General features: G+C 37.7%; 1 protein-coding gene across 8 annotated transcripts in view; it reads right to left on the reverse strand.

Annotated features, from left to right (window-relative positions):
* BTRC (beta-transducin repeat containing E3 ubiquitin protein ligase) overlaps window positions 1-26,516 on the reverse strand; it is a 219,764-nt gene that overhangs the window by 88,640 nt on the left and 104,608 nt on the right. For 7 of the 8 annotated variants that reach the window (XM_017851814.1, XM_017851812.1, XM_017851808.1 and 4 more), the window contains one exon: window positions 14,276-14,353. In XM_017851814.1, coding sequence (XP_017707303.1) covers window positions 14,276-14,353 — 78 coding nt within the window. Of the gene's footprint in view, window positions 1-14,275; window positions 14,354-18,838; window positions 18,992-26,516 lie in introns of those variants that run through there. The other variant, XM_017851810.1, reaches the window with a different exon arrangement.

Here is a 26,516-nt window from a genome sequence, read left to right on the forward strand (position 1 = left end):
TTTTTTTTTGAGACGGAGTCTTACTCTGTCTCCCAAGCTGGAGTGCAGTGGCACAATCTCGGCTCACTGTAACCTGCACTTCTCAGGTTCAAGTGATTCTCCTGCCTCAGCCTACCAAGTAGCTGGGATTACAGACATGTGCCACAACGCCCGGCTAATTTTTTGTATTTTTAGTAGAGACAGGGTTTCACCATGTTGGCCAGGCTGGTCTTGAACTCCTGACCTTAACTGATCCGTCTGCCTTGGCCTCCCAAAGTGCTGAGATTACAGGTGTGAGCCACCATGCCTAGCTGTTTTTCTTTTAAACAAGGTAAACCTTAAAAAATTTACCAACTTGTTTTATTCTTATAATCTAAGCAAAAATTATTTCGAAATATATATGAAAAAACAGAGCATTAGAAATTAGTGTACAGATTTAAATATTGGTGCATATAAATTCTGGGCTCTAGATTTGTTATTTCTTTTGCATTGTCTAATTCCACAAACATTTACTATTCATACAAACACAACATAAGTATTTTTAAAATAAAATTCACTGTTTTAAAGATAAATTTATGAAGTAATCAGTATTTGCTGAATAAAATATAACTCGACTCAAAGAGTTCTGCTTCCAATAATGGCAGAAATGTTTGTATCAGATTAACCCTCCTGCAGACAGGAAAAACATTTTAAATCTATGTAAAGGCACTGGAGATCAACTTAAAATAGGCAGAAATGGGGAAGGAGTGGCCTGATCTTGAAAGAAGAGAACCACACTGGGTGAGATGTGTGTGTATGTGCTTTTCCCCCGAAGGCACTCACCAGTCCACTTGGTGCAGAGTGACTAGAATTCAACCTGAAAGCCACAGTCTATTGGCTTGAGATATCAAGTGATAAAGTTCAAAACTGCCATAGTGGCTGGCAATAGAGAACAGAAATCCCAGAAATGAAAGAGAACCACAGGGGAAGGAGGAAGACTAAAAAAATCAATAAAAATTTCCCTCATATCTATGGCTAACCCCCAAACTTACATACATGAAGGGGAGATTCCAAGGATTTCAATGGAGAGCAACAGCTGGAGGGTTGAAAGGCCCATGTAGATATTCCAGCTGCTGCTCATGAGGGGAGAAAGAGTTTAGAGTTTGACTTTTATCAAGTTAGAGGGACTTAATAACATCTTAGGCTTTCCATTGAAAATTCAAAGAGACCATGAGTTTAGAATCAAGAGTACGTCTTAGGACTAAGGGCAAAACCAAAACACACCTGACCTTAACAAACATAAAACCAAGCCTCTACAAGGCCATAGTGATCAGCCAGTAATTTAATCAGAGGAAGAAAAAATGAATTCAGAGTTTCTGCAATGTACCATTTATAATGTTGGTTATATAATCAAAAAATTACTAACCATGAGAAAAGGAGATAAATAGGATCCATTGTCAAGAGAAAAATGAACCAAAAACCAACCCTGAGAAGACCTAGTTGTAGAAATTAGCACATATTATAGCTCTAAAGAAGCTAAAATAGATACATTCAAACTTGAACACAGCAATAAAAGATATGATCATGATGAATAAACAGATGAAAAATTCTACCAGAAAATGAAAAACCAAAAATAAACTAAATAGAAATTCTAGAACTGAAGAGTGCATTATCTGAAATGAAAAATTCAGGCTGGGCGTGGTGGCTCATGCCTGTAATCTCAGCACTTTAGGAGGCTGAGGCAGCAGGATAGCTTGAGCCCAGGAGTTCAGGACCAGCCTGGGCAATGTAGTGAGTCCCTATCTCCACAAAAAATAAAAAAAATTGGCCAGGCTCAGCAGCTTACACCTAGCACTTTGGAAGGCTGAGGCGGGCAGATCACCTGATGTCAGGAGTTCAAGACCAGCCTAGCCAACTTGGTGAAACCCCATCTCTACTAAAAATACAAAAATTAGCAGGGCATGGTGGCCCATACCAGTAATCCCAGTTACTTGGAGAGGCAGAGGGAGGAGAATCACTTGAACCTGGGAGGTGGAGGTTGCAGTGAGCCGAGATTACACCACTGTACTCCAGCCTGGGCAACAGATTGAGACTCTGTCTCAAAAAAAAAAAAAAAAGAAAGAAAAATTAATTGGGCATAGTGGTGTACACCTGTAATCCCAGCTACTCAGGAGACTGGGGTGGGAGGCTGCTTGAGTCCAGGAGGTCAAGGCTGCAGAGAGCCATGTTCATGCCACCGCACTTCAGTCTGAGCGACAGAGTGAGACCCTGTCTTAAAAAAAAAACAAAAAATTCACTGGAGAGGATTAAAAAGCAGACTGGAAGTGGCAGAAAAAAGGTCAATGAAGACAGATAAACTGAAAAAAAAAAGATAAACTGAAATCATATAAACTGAAGAACAGAGAGGGAAAAAAGGAGATTAAGAAAAGGAAAAAGAAAAGATTGGTCTTAGTCACTGTGTGGGACAATTCTGGGTTTTCTAGAATATATGCATGGCTGGAGTCCAAGGGAGAGAGAAGAGAATGGTACAGCAAAGAAGTTATAAAAATGGTGATCCAATACTTCCCCAAATTTTGTGAAAACTAGTGGCTTTCTGATTTAAGATCAGCAAACCTCAGCCATATTAAAAATACAAAGAAAACAACGCATATAGGCCCACACAGTCAGAACTGCTGAAAACCAGTGACAAAGATAAAACCTTGAATGCAGCCAAGGAAAAAGGGGATGTTATGTATCTAGGAGTAATGATATTAATAACATCAGGCTTTTCATAAAAAATGAAGGCTAGAAGACAAGGGAACAATATTTTATTTTTATTTTATTTATTTATTTTTGAGGTAGATTCCTACTCTGTGGCCCAGGCTGGAATGCAAGGGCACGATCTCGGCTCACTGCAACCTCTGTCCCCTGGGTTCAAGCGATTCTCCTGCCTCAGCCTCCCAAGTAGCTGGGACTACAAGCGTGCACCACCACACCCAGATAATTTTTGTATTTTTAGGAGAGACAGGGTTTCACCATATTGGCCAGGCTGGTCTCGAACTCCTGATCTCAGGTGATACACCCAACCTCGGCCTCCCAAAGTGCTGGGATTATAGGTGTAAGCCACCATGCCCAGCTGCGAACAACATTTTTAAAGTGCTGAAAGGAAAAAAATCTCAAACCAGGCTTCCTGTGTTAGGAAAGGGGTGGGGTGGCTCATGCCTATAATTCCAACATTTTGAGAAGCCAATGCAGGAGGATTGCTTGAGCCCTGGAGTTCAAGATCAGCCTGGGCAACATAGTGAGACCCCATCTCTACCAAAAACAAGAAAGAAAGAAGAGAGAAAAGAAAAGAAAAGAAAAGAAAACAAAACAAAACAAAACAAAACAAAAGAAGGAAGGAAAACAAAATATGGAAAGAGAGAAATCTAGACCAAACCCTGTGGGGTTGAATTAGAATTGAAGTTATCAATGTGAACTAATGGTTTTCAAAGTATATAAATATAGGTGTAAAAGAAAAGTCAGTGTTTGAATCTTGGTTTCTAAATACCATTCTGCACTAAAGGGAATTATACATTCATGGAAATATGGTTGATTCCAGGACTGACCAGGGAAACTGTAAGATGGAAATACTCAGACAACGATGAAGATATGTCAAAGGGGGCATGGAAGCCTGCCTAAAGTGGCTTTCAGTAGCCCAATATGAAACAACCACAGTATTAAAATAAAATATATTAACATATTATAATCTGTTGAATAAATAGGAAACATTTCTTCAAAAACACAAATTATCAAAATTGACACAACATGAAACAGAAAATCTGAACAGCTCTAAACCTCTAAAAGAAATTCAAAATGCTCTAAAAAATCTTGCCACATAAATTTAAATAATACGTTAAAAAAAAAAGTTTCACAAAGAAAACTCCAGGCCCAAGTGCTTTCACTCGTGAATTCTATGAAATCTGAAGGAAGAAACACCACCAGGATTATACACAAGTGCTTTTAGAAAATAGAGGAGAATGGGAGGAAGACTTCCCAATTCATTTTATGAGACCAGCATAACCGTGATACCAAAACCTGGCAAACTCTTAAAAAAGAAAACTAAAAACCAGTATCTCACATGAAACAGACACAAAATTCTTAACAAAATCAAGGTAATTTGTCGTATTAACAGAATAAAGGGGGCAAAATCCTATATGATATATCTCAGATGAAAAAAAAGAAGTAGTTATCTAGATGTCTGTCGATTTTTGGAGACAGGTTCTCACTCGGTTGCCCAGGCTGGAGTGCAGTGGTGTGATCATAACTCACCGTAGCCTCCAACTCAATGGGCTCCAGCGATCCTCCCCCTTCGGCCACCCAAAGTGCTGGGATTATAGGTGTGAGCCACCACACAGACTTCTTTTTAATAGAAAGTGCTAGGTTAATTCTAAAACTTATACAGAAATGCAAACTATCTGGAATAACAAAAAATAAAACAACAAATCTAGAGAACTCACACTACCTGATTTCATGGCCCATTATATAAAACTACAATAATCAAGACACTATGGTATTTGGTGCCAGGATAGACACCTGTCATTTTTCTTGTCCTCCTTGTCTACAGGGACATAAAATAGGGATGAGTCAGTGCCTTAGCCACTGTCACCCACTGCTCTGTGTCCAGCAGCAACGTTTTCTTCAGGAGGTTCAAGAATAGACTACTCTTACATAACTAAATGGTTTGGACAAATGAATTCATGTAATTCAATGAGGGAAAAGAAAGTCTTTTCAACAATGGTGCTGAAACAACTGCATGAAATTATTGCAAAAACAATGAAGCCCAAACTCTACTTCACGGCACGTATAAGAATTTGAGATGGATCACAGAATGAAGTATAAATTCTAAACTTATAAAGCTCCCAGAAGAAAACTTAGAAGAATATCTTCACAATCATGGGGTAGACAAAGAAGATATCTCAGGTAGGACCAAAGGAAGTATCCCATCTAAAAGAAAAAACCAGCTGGGTGCGGTGGCTCATGGTAACCCCAGCACTTTGGGAGGCTGAGGCGGTCGGATCACATGAGGTCTGGAGTTCGAGACCAGCCTGGCCAACACGGTGAAACCCTGTCTCTACTAAAAATACAAAAATTAGCTGGACGGTGTGACGCATGCCTGTAATCCCATCTACTCAGGAGGCTGAGGCACAAGAATCGCTTGAACCCAGGAGATGGAGGTTGCAGTGAGCCGAGATCACGTCACTGCACTCCAGCCTGGGGGACAGAGTGAGACTCTGTCTCCAAAAAAAAAAAAAAAAAAAAAAAAAAAAGAAAGAAAAAATTGGTAGACTGGATTTCATCCAAATATTAGAAACTTCTCATCAAAACACACCGTGAACAGGCAAGCCATAGACTGTGAGAAAATAATCAGAGTACATATACCCGACAAATGAATGGTATCCAGAATTCAATATAGTTGAGTCTACAACTCAATAATAAAAGGCAAACAATGCAATTTTAAAATGGCTAAAACTTAAAAGATACTTCACAAAGAAAATGTCTGAATAACCAATAAGCACATGAAAAAGTGCTTGACATATGCTCACCAAAAACCTTTATGGAGGAACATTCATAGTAACTTCACTTATAATGATGGAAATGGCTCAGATACCCACCAAAAGGAGACAGAAAACAAATTGCAATATATTTATTCCACTCAATGAAAGAGAATAAACTACTGATATACACAGCAACATAGAGGAATCTCACAAACATTATGCAAAGTGAATGTCAGACCCCAAAAATGTAGCATTCCAATTACACAAAATTCTAGAAAAGGCAAAATTAATCTATAGTGACAGTAAGCTGATCAGTTATTTGATCCATTGGTGGTGCGGAAAATAAGTAGAAAGGAGAACAAGAGACATTCCTGGGTAATGAAAATATTCTATAGTTTAATTAGGGTGGTGGTTACACAAGTGGTTAGATTTATCAAAAGTTCAGACTTACACAATTAATATCTGTATAATTCACTGTATGAAAACTTCCAATAAAAGTACCTTAGGGCCGGGCGCGGTGGCTCAAGCCTGTAATCCCAGCACAGCACTTTGGAGAAGGCCGAGGACGGATTCGAGATCATGAGTCACGGGATCGTAGACCAATCCGGACTAATACGGTGGAAACCCCGATCTCTACTAAAAAATACAAAAAACTAGCGGGCGACGAGGCGGGCGCTGGTAGTCCAAGCTACTCGGGAGGCTGAGACAGGGGAGAATGGCGTGACCCGGGAGGCGGAGCTGCAGTGAGCTGAGAGCGGCCACTGCACTCCAGCCTGGAGTTGGCAGAGCAAGACTCCGTCTTAAAAAAAAAAAAAAAAAAAAAAAAAAAAAGTACCTTAGGAGTAATCTTTACAGAGGTTTGTCCCCAGTCAATCAATAAAGGTATCATGTATATTTCTGAAAATACTAAGTTATAAAAAGAAAATTTGTTTTACCTTCAAAATTACCCTCTTTTCCCTTCAATGGAATGAATATTATACATATTCAGGGGAATTAGATAGATTCAGAAATTCTGTGCCAGGGCCTGAGGAGTTTCCAGAAGAAGGGCTATATATTAGGGAACTTTATTTTCTAACCATTACATCGTAAAATGGGTAAATGACTTTGCCTTATCTCCCAAGGAAGTAACACAGGATCAATAAACATAAAATTTGTTCATAGTTCCTTTACCACTCTGGCAATTAAAAGGCTAAACATTCAATAATTTCCTATAAGAACACTCTCCGGTTTGAATCCAACTAGTGAAATATAATAGCACAAAATGCAAGATAGGTTCTGTCCCCAAGCAACACTTGAAAAGTCAGCTTCATTTGCTGACCAGAGACAAGAGTCTTGTGTTGGAGTACTTTAAAATATGTTTTTATATTGCTGTATAAAGCACATAAGCCATAAACTAGTAAGATAGCCTTGCTGAAAATAACCTTACTTTGTGAAAGCAGGCTGTAATTTCTGAACAGTTTTCAATTATTCAACAACTGCTGCTGAGGTAAAACATTTTAAAGGAGTTAATTTTTTACAATGGATTCAATGACATAGGATATATCTAACAAAGTAATGTGCTCAATCAATAGAGGGTTTAGTTGTCAACCGGTGAACATATAACACACTAAAGGGATTGATTGCCAGACTTCTCCTTATATTACTAGGAAGGTATATATTAAAATGACACAAAACTTGTTACTGGGCTGCATTCTTTTAACCTTGCAAAAAGCTGCTTAAAGAATCTGTTCAGCAGCCCTATGCATTAACAAAGATATAGTATAATGAAATTGCTGTGACTGGGAGTGGGGTGTAGGAGATAGGGACTTCCAGAATATACGAATAAACACTCAAATCATTCCCACACAAAGAATATGGATATAGAAAAAGCAAACCAAAAAGCGACATCTAAGGAAGCTGGAAGTAGGTTTTAAAAATGCACACAGTTGCTACCTGAATCCTGTTCAAGAGATGCAAAGCTGTATCTGATAATCATTCAATGTTGTTTTTAGGGCAGATTTCTTTTTTTAGGGCTCATGGCAGCTGAAGCCACAACAGGCTTCCCCCACCCCCACCTTTTTAAGACATCCAGAGTAAGCACAGAAAACAAATGAATTGGGCCATATGACTTTGACAGATATAAGCATGTTTCCTTAAAATTTCATTCCCGTAATACAACATTTCTATATGAAATACACTCTTTTTATGGTCATTTGCAACCCAGGGAGTTCAATAATATTTTTTATCACTAAGTCAGTGATACACAAATTTATAAAGAATGATTACCACAAAATACAAATAAACAAAGCAAGCCAAAACCCCTATATGCGTCTTATTCCTCAAAGTAATTTAGAAAGCTGAGTTAATTAAATTACTTCTATTTTGAAAGAAGGCTTTGATGCTAGGCAAAATGACCAAATCGATGTTTTTTTAAAAAAAGTTATTAGATTCTAAAGGATCACAGACAGTGGGAGTAATATATAAACAATTCACTTCATCAGAATTTGGAAAGAATCACTTTTGTCTTACTTAAGAGACCTACCATTAATTACCTTTAAGATCTACTTACATGGGACTATGTAAAATAAGATACTAATTTAATTTATTTATTTCAAATGAAGGTGACTTCTTCCAAAGTATTAAATAATGATCTACAAATGCAAAAAGCAATTTTTATAAATAGGTAATTAAAAGATGACTAAAATAGTCAAGTTGCAAAACATTACCCAAGACATGCATTGTGATTTTTTTTTTTTTTTATTAATAAACATTCAGGCAATTTTTTTATTTTTTATTTTTTTTTTTTATTTTACCCAAAGCCCAAAGCGCTTTAGGGGGGCAAAAAGAGATAGTAAGTTTTATAGAATAAAACAACAACAACAACAACAAACAACCACACATATATAATGAAATAATGTCAAAGCCCAAACTAAAGTATTTACAAGATAGTCCCTTAAGCATAGTTTGTCATATTGCAATTACACCTTGCCTACTGCCAAGCCAAAGTGCTTACTATTGCCACTAGAGGGAGAAGTGTCTTAACACAAAGCAACAGCAGATAGGGAATGGGTTTTCTTGAGCAATTATCAGAACAAAGCTCCCTTGGCTGTGTGTACCTTCTAATTACTCAGTACAATTAAAATGACTAACCTAAAACAAATAGAGAGAAAAAAAACAGCCCTGCCTGCCTGATATCAGGGACTTCATTAAACCTTTTTCTCTCATCAATCAAATCAGAAAGAAGGGAATGCCATCATATATGAACATTACAGAGCTATTAAAGGAAGGGAATTCTGCGGTATTTTTTTTTAAAAGGAGGAAAAGGAGCTCGCTTGAAAAAAGAAATGTCTTGGTATTTACCCATCTGGATGCTGCTTGAAAATAAACTGTCCTCCAAAGAACAGAAATACAGTATGTTTTCTCTCAGTTCACTGGCTTATGAATGACTTTTTGTTGTTGTTGTTGTTTTGTTAATACACACTATAATGTCATTTTCTGTGTCAGTGATGTGCTTTTTCCTCCTACTCATCCAACTGTATAAAGGAACTATGCCCATCAGACTTCCATGCTTATACTGGCTGATTTAAGTTCTTCACGGCTGTTTTTTGTGGATCTACTCCAAGGCAATGTTTAGAACGTAGGAATTTTTTCAGGGGAGGGCAATATGGTAGAAAAGGAAAACAGCTACTTATTCCTTCTAAAAGACTTATGTAGTTCCTTTTATAAGGCCCAGTCATTAACAGAAGATGACAATGGAGTCATTTTTCTTTCAGCTGACAATTGTGACATTTTTCCAGCAGCGTGCAAGGTGTTGAAAACCTGGCAGCTGTTACCTCCTGGGATGAAGATACTTTTTTATCCTCCCTTGACAGTTTAACTCAGTGGGTCAGCACCTTTAAAGACTGCAAAGTATCCTTGAAGAGGATGGAAGCTTGAATTACTGCTCCCTCCCTAATCAATGTAAACCCTCACTGCAGGTGAAGTCTCCATCTATAGAGGTGCATGGGGGAGGAAAATGTAATGCCCTGAGCCAGATGGTTTTTATCTTGTTTTTAAAGAATAAAGGAACAAGCTAACAAGGGAGACAGCTACTTTGTTAGCTTCTTGGCCTCTCTCATGGCTTTGCATCCCCAGGGTTCCAGCTACACAAGAGAAAGAATACAGAAAAACGTAAACACTTAAAGAAATATAACTAGAGGGCTGGCATCATGCTGCTTTCAAAGAGTTGAGAGAGCTCTGCTCAATGCTTTATTTATCACTGCCCACGTTCTCAGGATGGTAAGTGGACACACACACAAAGGAAACGGGGGATGGGAGAGGGATTAGACAACGGTCACAATTTACTCAATTACAGAGAAAGGCAGGACTGACAGATCCTATTAGCACCAATGAGAAGCAAAGGGTTGAACGTTGTAATGCCACATTTTCAAAAAGTAATGAGTACTTTCATGTATCCTCCCAGGCCTTTGCCCTTGATTGCAGATAGGAATAAAAGCTAGGAAAAGAGTGGCTATCCTTTCCTTGGCTTCACATCTTTAGGAGTAAAACAAAAATTGCATCTATTTTGTACATCCCTTAAATAAAAGTTCATATTTAATGCCAAGAAATGAGATTATTCTGAAACTAAGAAAATTAACTTTCTTTACAAGGATATACTGCTCTACTTCCTCTCCCTACCCCAAACTCTTCCACCTTCAGATGCTGGAAATGAAACAAAAAAGCAGGTATACAAAATGACTTGGTGACAGACACAGGGAACAGTGTCTCTTAATTTCCACCTTCATTATTTCTTGTTCTGGTAATATCTTTGTCAGGTTTTGGAATTATTGTTATGGTGGATTTATAAGTCAAGAAGTGTTCTTTCCTTCTCTATTCTGTGAAAGGGTCTGGAATAAAATTCGTATCATTTCTTCCTTAAATAGTCGTTGAATTCACCAGTAAAACCACATATCCCTTCTGATAATTAATTAAATTTATTTAATAGACATAGGGCTATTCAAATTTTGCTTCACTATGTGTTAAAGAGTTTTGGTAAGTTGTATTTTTCAAGGAATTTGTTCAACTTGCCAAATTTTTGGCATAAAGTTATTTGCTCTTCCAATATTTAGATAGCTCTTCCAATTAACATGTAGTAGTTATGTCCCATCGACAATGGCAAAATGCTATTTCTGAATAATATATGTCAACTACAATATTAGTTAAAAACAATGCTAAATTGTTAGAATATAACTGAACTTTTTATAATCAATGATGAGTTTCTGAAATCCCATTAGAAATATTTGCAAAAGAATCTCAAGTTAATGAGATGCAAATCCTACTTGTATCAACACTAGGTATAAGGAGGCCTTGACATCTTTTTGTCTACAGAAGTTGACTACAGGAAAACAAAACAAAACAAAACAAAAAAACAAAACTAGCAAATGGCACTCCGTTATTGTCATATGCAACAGAGAAAAGAGGGAGTTTAAACAGCTTATATACTATGTCCTACCTTAAAAAAATCAGCAATGGGGTAATCAAGTTCAGGGCAGTCCTGGACAGCTGCCCTGTGACCCGCTTCTATTGACCCCTGCTATTCATCACTCTTCCCTAAGATAGAGGGGGCAAGCTCCTAGGGAGTGACCACCACAATAGACAGACACAAGCCAACAGTAATCTGGTTCGAGCAAAAAACCAGATGGCACCGCAATAAATTTACAAATCTGCATTCATGGGGCTGTTAAAACACCCAGAAGCTAAAAGACTCTGAGGGCCCCAGGAGGATCTCCTACTTCCCTGTTTCTAAAGGCCATTTCTCTTTCCAAGAACATTGAGTTCATGCTCTTCACAAAGAGAATGGAGGTAAAACCCTTTACAAAGAAGGGAGGAGAAAAAGCCTCATGACCTAATTAATCTCAGAGCTTGGATCTCAACACTGAATGACAGATATTAGAAAAATCATTTTAGAACACCATGGGGGGGGGAGAAAAGGTTGTTAAAGTGGGCGGGAGGAGGGGGGAAGAGAACCTGCTAAAACAGCAATGAAAAAAACAACATTAAATCTCTTTCGAATACTGCACACAACAGATCTTGCAAGGAGAAAATGATTCAATAACGTATGCATTTATTTTTAAAATGAATCAGATTAGTCCCATGTGTGACCTGCTGGTCCATCTGTATGTGCTGGACTTAATAGGCACGATTCTCTCTCTTGCTTCAGTTTGAAGTATGAGAGAGATAAATTTAGTTTAATTTTCAACAGATCAGCCTATCCATTTTCCAAATGGACCATCTGGATCAGCCTATTAAAATTAATTTATAACTTTGCAGAGTGAAAATTCGTTTGTTAGCTTAAATAAAGTTGCCAAAACTTTTCGTTGTGTCATTGTTTTCTAACAGTTGTTTCTGTATAGTGGGCAGACTGTTTCTACTTCCCAATTTATCTTATTCAGTATTGTCCTATTGATTTAGATGAACAGATCAGGTGTTGATTCTCCAAACAGTTAAAATTGTAACTGTCTCAACATCAATTACTGATCATTTGTGGATTTTTGTTTGTTTTTTTAAAAAGCTTCCTGGATGATTCAATTCTATTTACTAAACAATTATTATTTTTTTTTTTTGAGACGGAGTCTCGCTCTGTCGCCCAGGCTGGAGTACAGTGGCCGGATCTCAGCTCACTGCAAGCTCTGCCTCCCGGGTTCACGCCATTCTCCTGCCTCAGCCTCCCGAGTAGCTGGGACTACAGGCGCCCGCCACCTCGCCCGGCTAGTTTTTTGTATTTTTTAGTAGAGACGGGGTTTCACCGTGTTAGCCAGGATGGTCTCGATCTCCTGACCTCGTGATCCGCCCGTCTCGGCCTCCCAAAGTGCTGGGATTACAGGCTTGAGCCACCGCGCCCGGCCAACAATTATTTTTATAAAAAAAAAAGAAGTGTTCATCCAAAAAACATTTAACACATAATAAATTAAAAAAATGAATGTGTCACAGTGTCAAGTACTTTCCCTCTAAACACTATATATAAACTGAAGTCAGAAGGCACAAGTAGAAACACTTTGGAAACACTGAGATCTGAGTATCAAATCACTAATTAGCTAGACAAGTGATCTAACCTCTCTAACCCTCCATTTTCTTCATCTATAAATTGGAAATCACATCATATCTAAAAACTTTACAGGGTTATTGTGAGGGTTAAATCAAATAAGCATCATGTTCACGGTCAGTGCTCAACAAATAGTAGATCTCCTATTTCCTAGAACAATGCCATAAACGCAAGTAAATTAGAATTATTTTTACTGCTGCTCAGGCTCATTATATCCAATTTTATATTAAAATGAATAGGGGCCAGGCACAGTGGCTCATGCCTGTAATCCCAGTACTTTGGGAGGCGAAGTTGGGCGGATCACCTGAGGTCAGGAGGCTGAGAACAGCCTGGCCAACATGGTGAAACCCTGTCTCTACTAAAAATACAAAAATTAGGTCGGAAGCGGTGGCTCATGCCTGTAATCCCAGCACTTTGGGAGGCTGAGGTGGCGGATCACAAGGTCAGGAGTTGCGACCAGCCTGGCCAACATGGTGAAACCCCGTCTCTACTAAAAATACAAAAATTAGCCAGGCATGGTGGCGGGCACCTGTAGTCCCAGTTAGGAGGCTGAGGCAGAAGAGTCGCTTGAACCCTGGAGGTGGAGGTTGCAGTGAGCCAAGATCGCACCATTGCACTCCAGCCTGGGCAACAGAGCGTGACTGTCTCCAAAGAAGAAAAAAAAAAATACAAAAATTAGCCGGGCACGGTGGCAGGTGCCTGTAATTCCAGCTACTCAGGAGGCTGAGGCAGGAGAATCACTTGAACCCAGAAGGTGGAAGTTGCAGTGAGCCGAGATCATGCTACTGCACTCCAGCCTGGGTGACAGAGTGAGACTCTGTCTCAAAAATAAAATAAAATAAAATAAATAAAAATGAACAGATGGCACACTTATTCTCTGTAACATCATAAGAACTTGTGTTTTTTGTTTTGCCAAGGACATTCTAATTTTACAAGAACACAATGTTACCTTCTATTGGGGCACGCTGGTGAGCTTTTTTTTTTTTTTTTTTTTTTTTTTGAGATGAAAGTTTTGCTCTTGTTGCCCAGGCTGGAGTGCAATGGCATAATCTCGGCTCACCACAACCTCCGCCTCTGGGGTTCAAGCGATTCTCCTGCCTCAGCCTTCAGAGTAGCTGGGATTACAGGCATGCACGACCACGCCCAGCAAATTTTTTGTATTTTTAGTAGACACTGGGTTTATCCATGTTGGTCAGGCTGGTCTCGAACTCCTGACCTCAGGTATTCGCCTGCCTCAGTCTTTCAAAGTGGTGGGATTACAGGCGTGAGCCACCCTGCCCGGCCACTGTTTTTTTTTTTTAAGTTATTATTAATAATGGCCTTTCCTTCTAGAAAAAGCAAACGAAATATTGCTCATACTAAAAGGGCTAACTTTATTACAGGCAGATCTGTTTTATACTTTTAAAAAATGCCCAAGAATCTTAACAGGAAAATAGGGGTTAAAGTCAACTATTCTACCACCTACACTTAAGAAGCATTTAAAGTTACTTTTCCTGAATAAGAACTCTTGATTTTTGTATTCACTACATGTAACCAGCTGTCCTGTACATGTATACCTAGAATGTTTTTTAAATAACTGGGAAAACAATGTCACCTGATTTAGAGTGATGGCTATGGCCAGGCCAACGTCAGAGTACTCTTAATATAAGCTCCAGGGCTTAAAGAATGGCACATCAAGGGTTTGCTGTCTTTTGTTTTGTTATTGGTAACTTTTTATTTTAAGTAAGGCTGAATTTCATACCTGTCTAAGTGAATTCTTCTCTGGTATTATCTTCCTAGGGGGTTCGCCATTATTACAGTCTTCTCTCTCTGAGGAATTCTGTGAAAGAAAGTAAGCTTTAATTCAGTTCTCATTGTCTTCCATCTTATTCTGTGTGAGTAAACTGAATTACATTTCTAATTCTGTAAGTTAGAACATACATATATTTATACAATTATTCACTTGAAGATATGTATACATACAGATATACACATATGTAAAATAAAACATATGCCCATGTATATAAATAAACTATGTAAGGATTTACATGGGAAGTATTTTATGTATCTTTAAGCACTGTGTAGGAGATCATATTCATTAGATCTCTAGCTTGCATTTTGACACAGGTTGACACTGGATACAAGAAAGTTCCAGCTCACACTTAGCTGATGACAACTAAAACCGTGATTATTACCTTCTCTCGATTATAGTAAATGTTTGGTTGGCACAGATCTCCAAGTCTGAGTCCTAAAATAGTTATTTCTCTTCCCCTGTTCTCAGATTTGATTTTATTTTCTTTGATAAAAGTAGCATAGAACTTAAAAAAGTTTAGTCAGCAGTTTAGGATTAGAGTCCATTCCTTGGCACTATCACTTCAAAGAGCAGCTAGAGGACCCTAAAATGTCAGTGAGGTTTTATATATGTAGGAGGGGGAAAAAACAACAATCCAATTGAAAACGAGTTCGTAAGTACCAAAAATCTGCTAGTCAACATATGTAAATCACTATCTACAAGGCAAAATACAGAAAATCCAAATTACATATTGAGTTCATTTTCAGTAACGACATTAGTAACATTAATATTTAAAACCTTGCAGTTGTGCCAGGTGCGGTGGCTCACACTTGAAATCCCAGCATTTTGGGAAGCCAATGCGGGCAGATCACCTGAGGTCAGGAGTTTGAGACCAGCCTGGCCAACATGGTGAAACTGTCTCTATTAAAAATACAAAATTAGCTGGGTGTGGTGGTGGGTGCCTGTAATCCCAGCTACTCGGGAGTCTGAGGCAGGAGAATCGCTTGAACCCAGGAGGCGGAGGTTGCAGTGAGCCGAGATCACACCACTGCACTCCAGCCTGAGTGACAGAGCAAGGCTCGGTCTCAAAACAATAACAACAAAAAACTTGCAGTTAATATATTCTTTACATTACATATAGTCATAACATTCTAACTGGAGAGTTAGTTTATTTGTAGGTTCAGAAACTATTTCTAACATGAGAGTTTATCTGAAAATTTTCATACAAGCATGAAATTATTATTATACAATCATTACTGTGTTCTAAACCTACATGTAAGTTTCACTTTTTTGGTTTGTATTAGATACCTTTTGAAAGACACTGAAAGAGAAAAAATGTACTGTGTCATTCTGAGGCCCTTTCACCTCTGTGGCTAACACCTGTGTGTCACCTTCAGTAAGCCTGACAGGCCAGTACCCTAATGTGTTTCTTTTGGACAGAAATATCTTATGAGGTTTTAACTTGATATTTTACATTTGTGATGATCCCTTGTAAAAGTCCCTAAAATTAAAGAAAAAGCATGCTATATTACAAAGAAAGGGACAGAGACTCAACAACTTCAGAGTTCTAGCTTCTTTTCCTCCCTATTTGGAAAAAAAGGAATGGAGATCATCTACCAAAAAACGGAGGAAGGATATAATTGAATTAATGACTGCAAAGCTTGACAAATGAGGCAACTGGCAATACACGCTAAGTAAGAGTATCAAACAAAGAAAGGGAAAGGTCAACATTTAACCCATAATATCAAGTTGTATATTTAACTTTGCTTTTTTTTCTTTTTAATGTAAAGATCAATGTTTTAAACACCAAAATTAAATGCCGTTTATAATAAAAGCTTAAGCCAGTATCCAATTATAAACTTATAATTTGCAAGTAACTCTCTTTCAGGGCATGAAATTCCACCCTCCTTTAAACAAAAAAATACCAGATAATCTAAACCTGTTTAATTCACTGTAAGACCCTGTTTTTCAAAATTAATTATGTTTTTTGAAATGTTATCATATAACTTGGAAGCCTAATTATTTTTTGCTGGAAGTTTGTCGTACCAAAGATACTATAAATCACATTTTTATTCTACAGGTACTTGGGCTGATACACAATTGCTGGCAAACTCCTCCATACTGAATTATAAAGTGAAAAACAGTCATCTCAACCTAACAGTCTGAGTAGTGACTAGCCCATATTCACAATTTTCTTCTTCCTGACCCTCTATTTTATCAGATTTAGATGGATAACCACTGGGTGGGCATTATTAAAATGCCTAAACAATGAAAACACAAAGGTAGCTTAAACGGTGTTACTAACATAACATAGAGAACACAGAGTTCCTTAGGAGTTCCTTTCCCCTTTCTATCCCACTAGGGCAAAGAATATTTAAGTGGTATTGTTAAAAATAACTCTTAAAGAGGGAAACCCATAAACATTGGTATGTTCTTTTAATACAGATTAACCCAATACTTTTACTCTGGGCTATCCATCATGAGAAATCAAATCAAACAAAAAATCCAACTTATAATGTTGTTACAAAAAATAGAGGTAGGGACATTAAACAGTCATGATATTAGGAACAAGGATTAGGTACCCTCCTAATACTGAAGAGTAGAAGCACAATGCCAGTGAATGAGATGACTAGGTCTACAGTCTTGAGGGTAAGGGGTAATGATGAAATAGCCATTTATACCTAAGTAGCCACCTCAATAGTTCTCAAAGCCTGTCCAACATCACCCAGAACAGTTATTTCTCAGCAACAGTTATTTCTTGCATCTTTATCTATGAGGATTCCCAATAAGCTAGGTGCATGATTTTCCTAGGTCATCAAGCTAAATTATGTCCAATAAATTCTATTTAAGGATAAGTGATTAATATAAGCAAGAATCATCAATAGGTGCTAAAATTAGCAAGTGAGCCCAGTACTGTGGCATGTGCCTGTAATCCTAGCTGCTCAGGAGGTGGAGGCAGAGGGACTGCTTGAGCCCAGGAGTTTGAGAACAGCCTGGGCATCACAGCAAGACACCATCTCAAAAATGTAAGTAAAATTTAAAACTAGAATAAGTGAGTGAAAGTTTGACAAGTAACAGGATAGTCACATAATCTCAAAATATTTTTTCTATAAGATAGTTAATAGTTACGATGAAAAAAGAGTAACCTCACAGTGGAGAAATCCAGCAGATGCCACCTTAACATTATGTGCCTTTTGATATGATGTACTGAAAACGGCACATCACTTGTGAGGTATTCTTGTCAAAACCACAAAACTTAAATCTACTTATAAGAAAACCCCAAAATGAGTATTTTATTCCATAAAGTTACTAGTCTGTACCTAAGAAATGTCAAGGCCATGAAATAGACTAAGGAATTGTTTCAGATTAAAGGAAACTAAAGAGGTACAGCACACACTGTTGAGGCAATTGGAAAATTTTTAGTAAGTTCTGCAGATGAACTAATAACATTGTTCATAACAATATTAATTTCCTGATTGTTTCCCCACCATTAAAATTTACATACAGAAAAATTCACCTTTTTTGGTACATAGTTCTGTAAGTTTTGACAGAAACATATAGTCGTATACCACCACTATTAAAAAATGAAAAATTCAATCACTCCCAAAATTCCCTTGAAATTCTCCTTAATAGTCAACCCTCTCCCCACTGAAAATCACTGATTTGTTGACTCAATAATTTTTGCCGTCTTCAGAATGTCATATAAATGGAATTATATCATATGTAACCTTTGAATCTGGCTTTTATCACTTAGCATAAAATATCTGAGATCTACTCATGTTGTTGCAAATACCAGTATTTCTTTTCCTTTTATTGCCAAGTAGAATTATCTACTGTATGGATGTGCCACAGTTTTGTTTATCCATTCAATTTCCTGACTTTGATAATCTGTACTGTGATTATTTTTATTAAAATGTCTTTGTTTTTTTTGGAAACATGCACTGAAACAATTAGGGGGGATGGAACATTACATCTGTAACTTTCAAATGGTTCAGAAAAAACAATACATAAATGGATGTATATGAGTGTGTATGTGTATTTATAAACAGCTATAATACAAATGTGGGAACATGTTAACATTAGGTAAATCTATGTGAAAGAGTATAAGGAGATTCTTTGTGCTATTCTTTTCATTTTACTATAAATCTGAAGTTATGTCAAAATAAAAATTAATTAAATCCATAATAAAATGTTAAGAAAGGGGAGAAAAGTTAGATAAGTGAAAATACATTTTAGGGGAAAATTCCATCAAATGTAATTAATGTTATACTCTACTGCTTAACTTTAAACCAACCCTAAGCAAACCTGACTGCTCAGAACAACAGATTCCCAATACTCAGATGGAAAGTTTCATTACAGTAAATAAATTGCAGAATGTGTTTGTAGTCCTTGAGTAATAATATTCTATGAATAGCAGCATTACAGTAGTCCCCCCTTATCCACAGTTTTACTCATGTAATTTCAGTTACTACAGTCAACCAAGGTCCTAAAATATTGAATGGAAAATTCTAGAAATAGTTTTCAATTATGCACCTTTCTAAGTAGCTCTGTCCTGCCCAGGATGTGAATTATCCGTTTGTCCAATGTATCCACACTGTACATGCTACTCGACCATGAGTCATTGATATCGTCTGCTCCTGACATCCCACCACCAACATCTTCATGGCTCAATAATCCAGGATCACCTGAAGCAGGTGGCATACTGTCAAAGGGTCAGTAGTAACCTAATGCTGTGTCACAATGCCTAGGTCATTTACCTCACTTCATCTCATCACACAGGCATTTTATTATTTCACATCATCATAAGAAGGGTGAGTACAGTACAGTAAGATATTTCGAGAGAGCACATTCATGTAACTTTTATTACAGTGTAATTATAACTGATCTATTTTATTCTTATTGTTGTTAATCTCTTACTATGCCTAATTTATAAATTAAACTTTATCATAGGTATGTGTCCATAGGAAAAAACATAATATACATGGAGTTCAGAACTATCTGTGATTTAGGCATCCACTGGGGAACATACCCCCTTTGAATAAGTGGGGACTATAGTATATTAAAATATTTCTATAAAAGTTGCTACACAACTTGTTACCTTTTATATTAACTCAAATATTTATTTCTTAGCCCAGTGCACAACTTGCTACCTTTTATATTAACTGAAATATTTATTTCTTAGCTCAGTGCTTACTAGCTTAGAATTGAAAGGGCAGGATAAAAGTCTCCCTGTCAACGTTGAATTTAACTTCAAACTAGATGCATTTGGGCTGTAACACCTGCAGATACAGTAACAGAGGTTTGGGTAGGAAAAGGTCAATAAAGGAAATACTGTTAAAGCTCATGCATTAGACCTCAGGGATGCATTTTGGATAAAATGTTTCCACAACCAACTTGGGTGAATAAAAAAGACAGAGTAATTATATTTAAAAAGTAGGCCGGGCGCGGTGGCTCAAGCCTGTAATCCCAGCACTTTGGGAGGCCGAGACGGGTGGATCACGAGGTCAGGAGATCGAGACCATCCTGGCTAACATGGTGAAACCCCGTCTCTACTAAAAAAAATACAAAAAACTAGCCGGGTGAGGTGACAGGCGCCTGTAGTCCCAGCTACTTGGGAGGCTGAGGCAGGAGAATGGCGTAAACCCGGGAGGCGGAGCTTGCAGTGAGCTGAGATCCGGCCACTGCACTCCAGCCTGGGCGACAGAGCAAGACTCCGTCTCAACAACGACAAAAAAGTATTCAGGTGATAAGCTTAAACAGTCTCAAAATCAACATATCTAAATTTAAAGCACTCTTTTACCATCCTCACTCATTTCTAGGTTAGCCCTTTTCCTCCCAACTTTTCTTTTTATCCTAGACTTAATCCTCAGTTTTTATTCATTCCTTTTTTTTTCTTTGAACATATCTAGCTAATTTCCGGTCTATAAACTTTTCCTTTAATCATCTATTTTAATACATCTGACCCTACTTTTGCGTTTCCACTGCTTCTACTCTAGTCCAGACCCACAACACCTCTTACCAGTGATGTTACTATTGAGAAAGCCTTCTGACATCCTTGCCTAAATCTATATCTGACATATTGTATACACTAGAGGCAGAATCTTTTTTTTTTTTTTTTTTGAGACAGAGTCTCGTTCTGTCACCCAGGCTGGAGTGCAGTGGTGACCTCGGCTCACTACAACCTCCGCCTCCTGGGTTCAAGTGACTCTCCTGCCTCAGTCTCCCGAGTAGCTGGGATTACAGGCATGCGCCACCACGCCCAGCTAATTTTTTTTTTTTTTTTTTTTTTTTTTTTTGTAGAGACGGGGTTTCACCATGTTGGCCAGGCTAGCCTCGAACTCCTGACCTCAAGTGATCCACCCACCTCGGCCTCCCAAAGCGCTGGGATTACAGGCATGAGCGACCATGCCCGGCCATTAAAATCATCATTCTAAAAAGGTTTATTTCCTGCTCAAAAATCTTTTATAGCTTTTGGAAATAACAGAATAAACCCAAACTTCTTAGTACAGCATCCATAAGACAGCCAACGTAACTCTCCATCAAAGTCTCTGTACCATTTACATGACATTATTTATCATTCACCAAAATAAGAAAACCACTCTTTCATCTCTGTGTTTTTGTTAATTCTAGTCCCTCAACATTTAACAGACTTCTTTCCCAATCTCTTGATCTATTAAAAATCCCGATTCAAGAGTCAGCTAAAATGATACCTTCTTTGAGAAGCCTTTGTTTATCCCCTTATGCCCAACCCGCAGTTAGAATTACTCCGAAGAAAAACTTCACTTCCAATTGGCACTTAATTCTTTATATCTCTTTATATCTCTACATGAACATGCGTCCCACCCTATACTACACTGTAAATTCTTTCAAGGCAGGGCCAGTTTCTGTTTCATCTTATATTTCAGAGGTTCAGCACAAAGCTAGAGAATATAACGTGAATTTTAAAACGTTTTTTTGTTGGGAGGTAGAGGCAGGAGGATTGCTTGGGGCCAGGAGTTCAAGACCAGCCTGGGTAACACAGCAAGACCCTACCTCTACAAAAAAAAAAAAAAAAATTAACTGGGCATAGTGGCACATGCTTGTAGTCCTAGCTACTCAGGAGGCTAAGGCAGGAGGACCGCTTGAGCCCAGGAGTTTGGGGTATAATCACGCCATTGTGCTCTAGCCTGGGTGACAGAGTGAGACCCTGTCTCAAAGAGAAAAAAAAAAAAAAGTTTCTTGGATTGAATACTATTGCCAGGTTAATCTTTCTTAAACACTGCTACTGTCATGATGGTCTTTCCCTAAAGTATTTTTAGTGGCTCTTTATTTCTATGAAATCAAATATGAAGTTCTAAGCCTGGTTTTCAGGACCATCCAGAATTCCCTACTATATTACACCAAGTTATTTTCCACAACACATCTTTTCTGCCCCAGTTAAGCAAGTTTCTTCATAGTCTCACCAACAGGTGATAGGATCTTGAAATTTTGGGACTGATTCTTTTTTAAAGACAGGGTCTTGCTCTTTCACATCAGGCTAGAGTGCAGTGACATGATCATAGCTCCTTGTAACCTCCAACTCCTGGGCTCAAGTAATCCTCCTGCCTCAAGCTCCCTACTAGCTAGGACTACAGGTGTACGCCACTACACCAGGCTAATTTTTCTATTTTTTGTAGAGATGGGAGTTCTCACTATATTACCCAGTTGGTCTCAAACTCACGGCCTCAAGCAATCCTCCTGCCTCAGTCTCCCAAAGTGCTGGGATTACAGGCATGAGCCATAGCACCTGGCCTGGAAGGATTCTTAACTCCAGTCTAGTTCACTCAACAATGATCAACACAAGAAGATTATCTCATCTGTTCAAGTCTTACACATTCTTAAAATGAGGTTCAACTGTCATCTTCTCTACGAAACCATACAACTACTCCACCTTACTCTACTGGAAATTCCTTAACTAAATTTTAATCTTGATCCACACAATTGGATAAATTGTCTGGCACTTAATTAGATAAACGTTTGCACTGTTACTTTCAACTAACCAATAAGACTGAACGATTACTGGGAAAAGTCTTTGTAGCTCCCTCTACCAACTAACACATTACATAAGTATACAGATAATAGATGCTCAATGAATAACTGAAACCCTAAACCCACACTGTCCAGCTAGCTTTAAAAAAAGTTTTTTGTTTTTTGTTTTTTTGTTGTTTGTTTTGTTTTTAATAGAGGAACTTCAGTGGTAGCCCAACTGCAGTCCTGCTGTCCCACTACTTATAATGCCAGTATGATCAGTTAGAACTAGCAGTTATAAGCTCTGGCCTGACACATATTTTTGTAAATAAAGTTTAACTGACCCATAGCCATGCCCATCCATTTGCGATTTGTCTGTGGCTGCTTTCACACAATGGAAGAGGTAAGTGGCCACAAGAAAGATGCTATGTCCTACAAAGCCTCAAATGTTTATTATCTGGCCCATTACAGACAAAGTTTGACAACCCTTAACCAAAGCATTCCTAACTTTGAGGGCTGTTTGTATTTTTGACTATTCAATTCAAGAAGTAAAGATGTTCTGATGGTAGCACACAGAAGGTTCATAGCTGGGGCAACATTCTCCATGACCTAGTAAGTGGCTTATTTACTATTTTCAGTTATCTATTTGAACACACAACTCCTGATAAAATGGATAATTAAGAGTTGATTATATAATCAAATAAAAATTAAACTAATTTACACAGTGATGAAAAGTCAAGCCACTCATAATGACTTATAATAATCTTTAAGTAAGCATCTTGCTCAAGGTTGGATGGTGCAATAGTGCCTGAGCCTGTTTGAAGAGACATCTGTTATAAATAAAATAATCAGCTCCAAAGCTACAAGCTAACATTTCCCACCAATGCCACATACTTCACTGGGAGGATTCAAAGGACTCTGTAACTGGGATAATTATATCATTTTAGCAAAGCAGGTAAATTGTGGTGGATTATAATTCTGATTTTGAACACATTTTAAAAATGAAATCATCTGCTCATCATCGTGTAGAATGACAACCCACATGAAGGAAAAAATATTGAGACCAATTTCTAGTAACTAATTGCAAACACAGTATAGTGAGCTTCAATGGTAAATCAGTAATTGGATTAGTACTTTTTCCCATTAACTTGTTATGTGACTTGGAGTTAACAGCCTCCAAATACACATTTACAATTTACAAAAACAGAAATTATTATTCTACAAGGTTAACAGATATTTTAGTTACATGGACAAAATCACTCAAACTCTTCAATGAAAGGTGTCATTTAAAAAAAAAAACACAGTGTGTTTAAACAAATTTTAATTAATCCTTTTAGGATACAATGGGGAAAAACTTAGGTCATTTAAGTTCAGAAGCTAATCGGAAAATCCTATTCAAGGACCTGTTTTAGGGAGGACCGAAAGTGTCCTCCTAAAATATTCTCTGGCATGTTTTCATGCACACTGCTTCTCCAGCATGTTTATCATTTGACATAGTCTATTAAACCACAACCACATCAAGGCCTCCCTATGCTGCTAAGCTCAACAGATCCATCAGTTAAGGCTTTCAAGGAGTGCTCTTTTCCAATAATATACCAATTCCAAGCACAGTGCTAACGAGTAGATAGAATGGACAACATTCTCTGGGACAACCAAAGAGGACTTCCATTAGCACTGCCTTACTCCCTGTGACAGAAGTCAAAAAACTGCCAAGCAGGCTTTTTCCCCGCCACGCTGTTTGACACTAATCATAAAACACTACAGATGCATCCTTTCTCAAAATGCAGAGGGATTGTGTATATTTGCAAAGAACAACTATTTTTTATGCTTCCAAATTCTTAATCCTGTTTGGAGCTGTCAGTGGGGGTTAATGGAAGCCTTGGATAGGAGAATTCCAATCTGGTTGGCAGATGGATAGGTTGGTTATAGCTACATAACTATGTCTTGCCTGCAGGCACAATTCAGAACACTGTTAAAGCAATATAAAGTCTCTGTCAAGCTGAACCATTTGGATCAGTAGCAAGGAGAAATAATAATAAAAAAGAAGTTCATTTCTGGGCCTTGTGCATTTATGCTAGTATGCAGAAACTGATTAATTGTCATAGTGCACTGGTCTTCTATACCTCAGATTTCTACTTCTGGAGTAGATTTTGCATGCTAATATAATCATTCTCCCTCTTGAGACATTAGCAAATAATCAAATGAAAAACAGGATCATAATTTACTGAGATTCGAGCAATTCTCTATGCAAATTTGACTTGTTATTGCTGCTGCCTCGTTAATCTGAATGCCTTTGACAAACTCCTTTGATTTATGAACTCGTGACAACTCCAATGTGTATATATTTTGCTAGATTGACATTATCATTAAGAGTGGGTGGACTGAGCTCACATGAATGGCTGATTTTATTCGCTGGTGTCTGCTGCTCAACAGCTGAGCATCTCCTCCTCACAAAGCCCCTGAGCGGCAGGCTCTTCCCATCTTCCCATCCATTCATCATCTCGATGTTAATTGGCCCAGGCTTTAAGCAAATTTTCAACACGATTTAAAGGCACGATGACACTGATTACTGACCCTCTGCCATACGGTGCCTATTGATTAACCTGACAGAGATGATGAGCTTGAGGGAAACTAGGTGTGTGGGGACCTCGGGGGGAAAAAATATATTGTCTATGCAGGCAAACACTTGTCATTACCTCACAAGCCAGAATTTGCACAGCACACATTCTTAAAACACACTACTGCTTTAATACCTACAGCTAACACAGAAAGTGCTTTCTGTATTCAGAGATTACAGATAAGTCATGTCAAAGCGCATGACACATTCAGTATTTAGAAGAACTCCCTAGATAGATGGCTGCCTTTCAGCCAATTATGCTTGTTCTGGCTGATGTGTCTAATTCAGGTTAAATTCAAAGAAAGTAACTGGGTGGCCTGGTAATGTTGTATCAGAAAAAAATAAGAATAAGAAAAATTAGATTCTTGAAAATAGAGGAAGGAAGAAAGGAAGGATTAAAATTATTTGCTGCCATTCTACCACTATTAAAAGGAAAAGTACTCTTAAAGAGGAAGAAAACCTCAACCTGATTATATGAATTTTGTTTTCTGTTCTTTTAATACTGCTGCCTAATTACAACTGTCAAACTATTCCTGGCACAGAAATTATACCCACAACTGAATTATTTTAAAATAAAGTATATTTTAAGTCTAACAAACATTCCCTTTAAATTCTTGCTTGCTGATTTTCAACAACTGCTGTGCAAACTGCTATACTTAGGAAAATTGTGCAGGATCTTTGACATTAAGCTTCATAAAAACTAAATGTTGCATTATCAGAGAAAAACTGAAAGTTCATAATAGTTACTGAGCACATACATTAGTAACAAACAGAAATCTGCCTTAAAATATTGCTAGTCTGTGAATTTACACAATGTCATGCAGCACCCAATATCAGGGATCAGACAGAAAACATCTTTAGATAGGATCAGTTATGATCTAAAACAAAGCCAACAAATATCCCCTCTCTGGCCACACATATTACCTTGTTTACTTACGAGTCCTGGGGGGACAGCCAATATACAATTTTATACACGAAGATTTTGGGGCAGCACTAACAGTTATTTCAAAGCTAAAATAATAGAAAACTGAACAACCCGGCTGTAGCACCTATTACAGTGACATGGGCTGTTAATGTAAGAGATCAAATGTTTTTCAAGTCAAACAGCATTGGTGCCTGTTATACTGGAACATGTAGCTTACTCCCTAAAAGCCTGCCTCCTGTTCTTTTAAGATAAACAAGCCCAACTAAGCACTGAGATACTCTGATAAGTATAGAAGAGATGAACTGCATCAGGGAGTGACAAGGCAAGGACATGAATGAGCAGTGTTGCTTTCTGTTAACTTCCAAGTCACCGAAAATATCACAATACAACATTTTAATATTTCACCATTAATTAAAAGTCTAGCTATAGGAGAAAGATAAATTTGTAGCAATAAATATGGGTACCAAAAAAGGGAGAGGGGCTAAAACAGTTATCTATTTTGTGAATAGGAGCGATATTACACAGCTGTCTGAACACAGTCAGCTTTGTGACTTCTTAATCAAAGGTTTGAACATCAACTTAGCAATAACTATGAGTATATAAAAGTTTATAATTATGTTAATATGCTCCACATCAGAAGTAATAGTCCATTTAAACTGTAAAGTTTTTTTTTTTTTTTTTTT

This window comes from Rhinopithecus bieti, unplaced genomic scaffold (genome assembly GCF_001698545.2).
Source record: "Rhinopithecus bieti isolate Rb0 unplaced genomic scaffold, ASM169854v2 scaffold_31787, whole genome shotgun sequence".
NCBI lineage: Eukaryota > Metazoa > Chordata > Mammalia > Primates > Cercopithecidae > Rhinopithecus > Rhinopithecus bieti.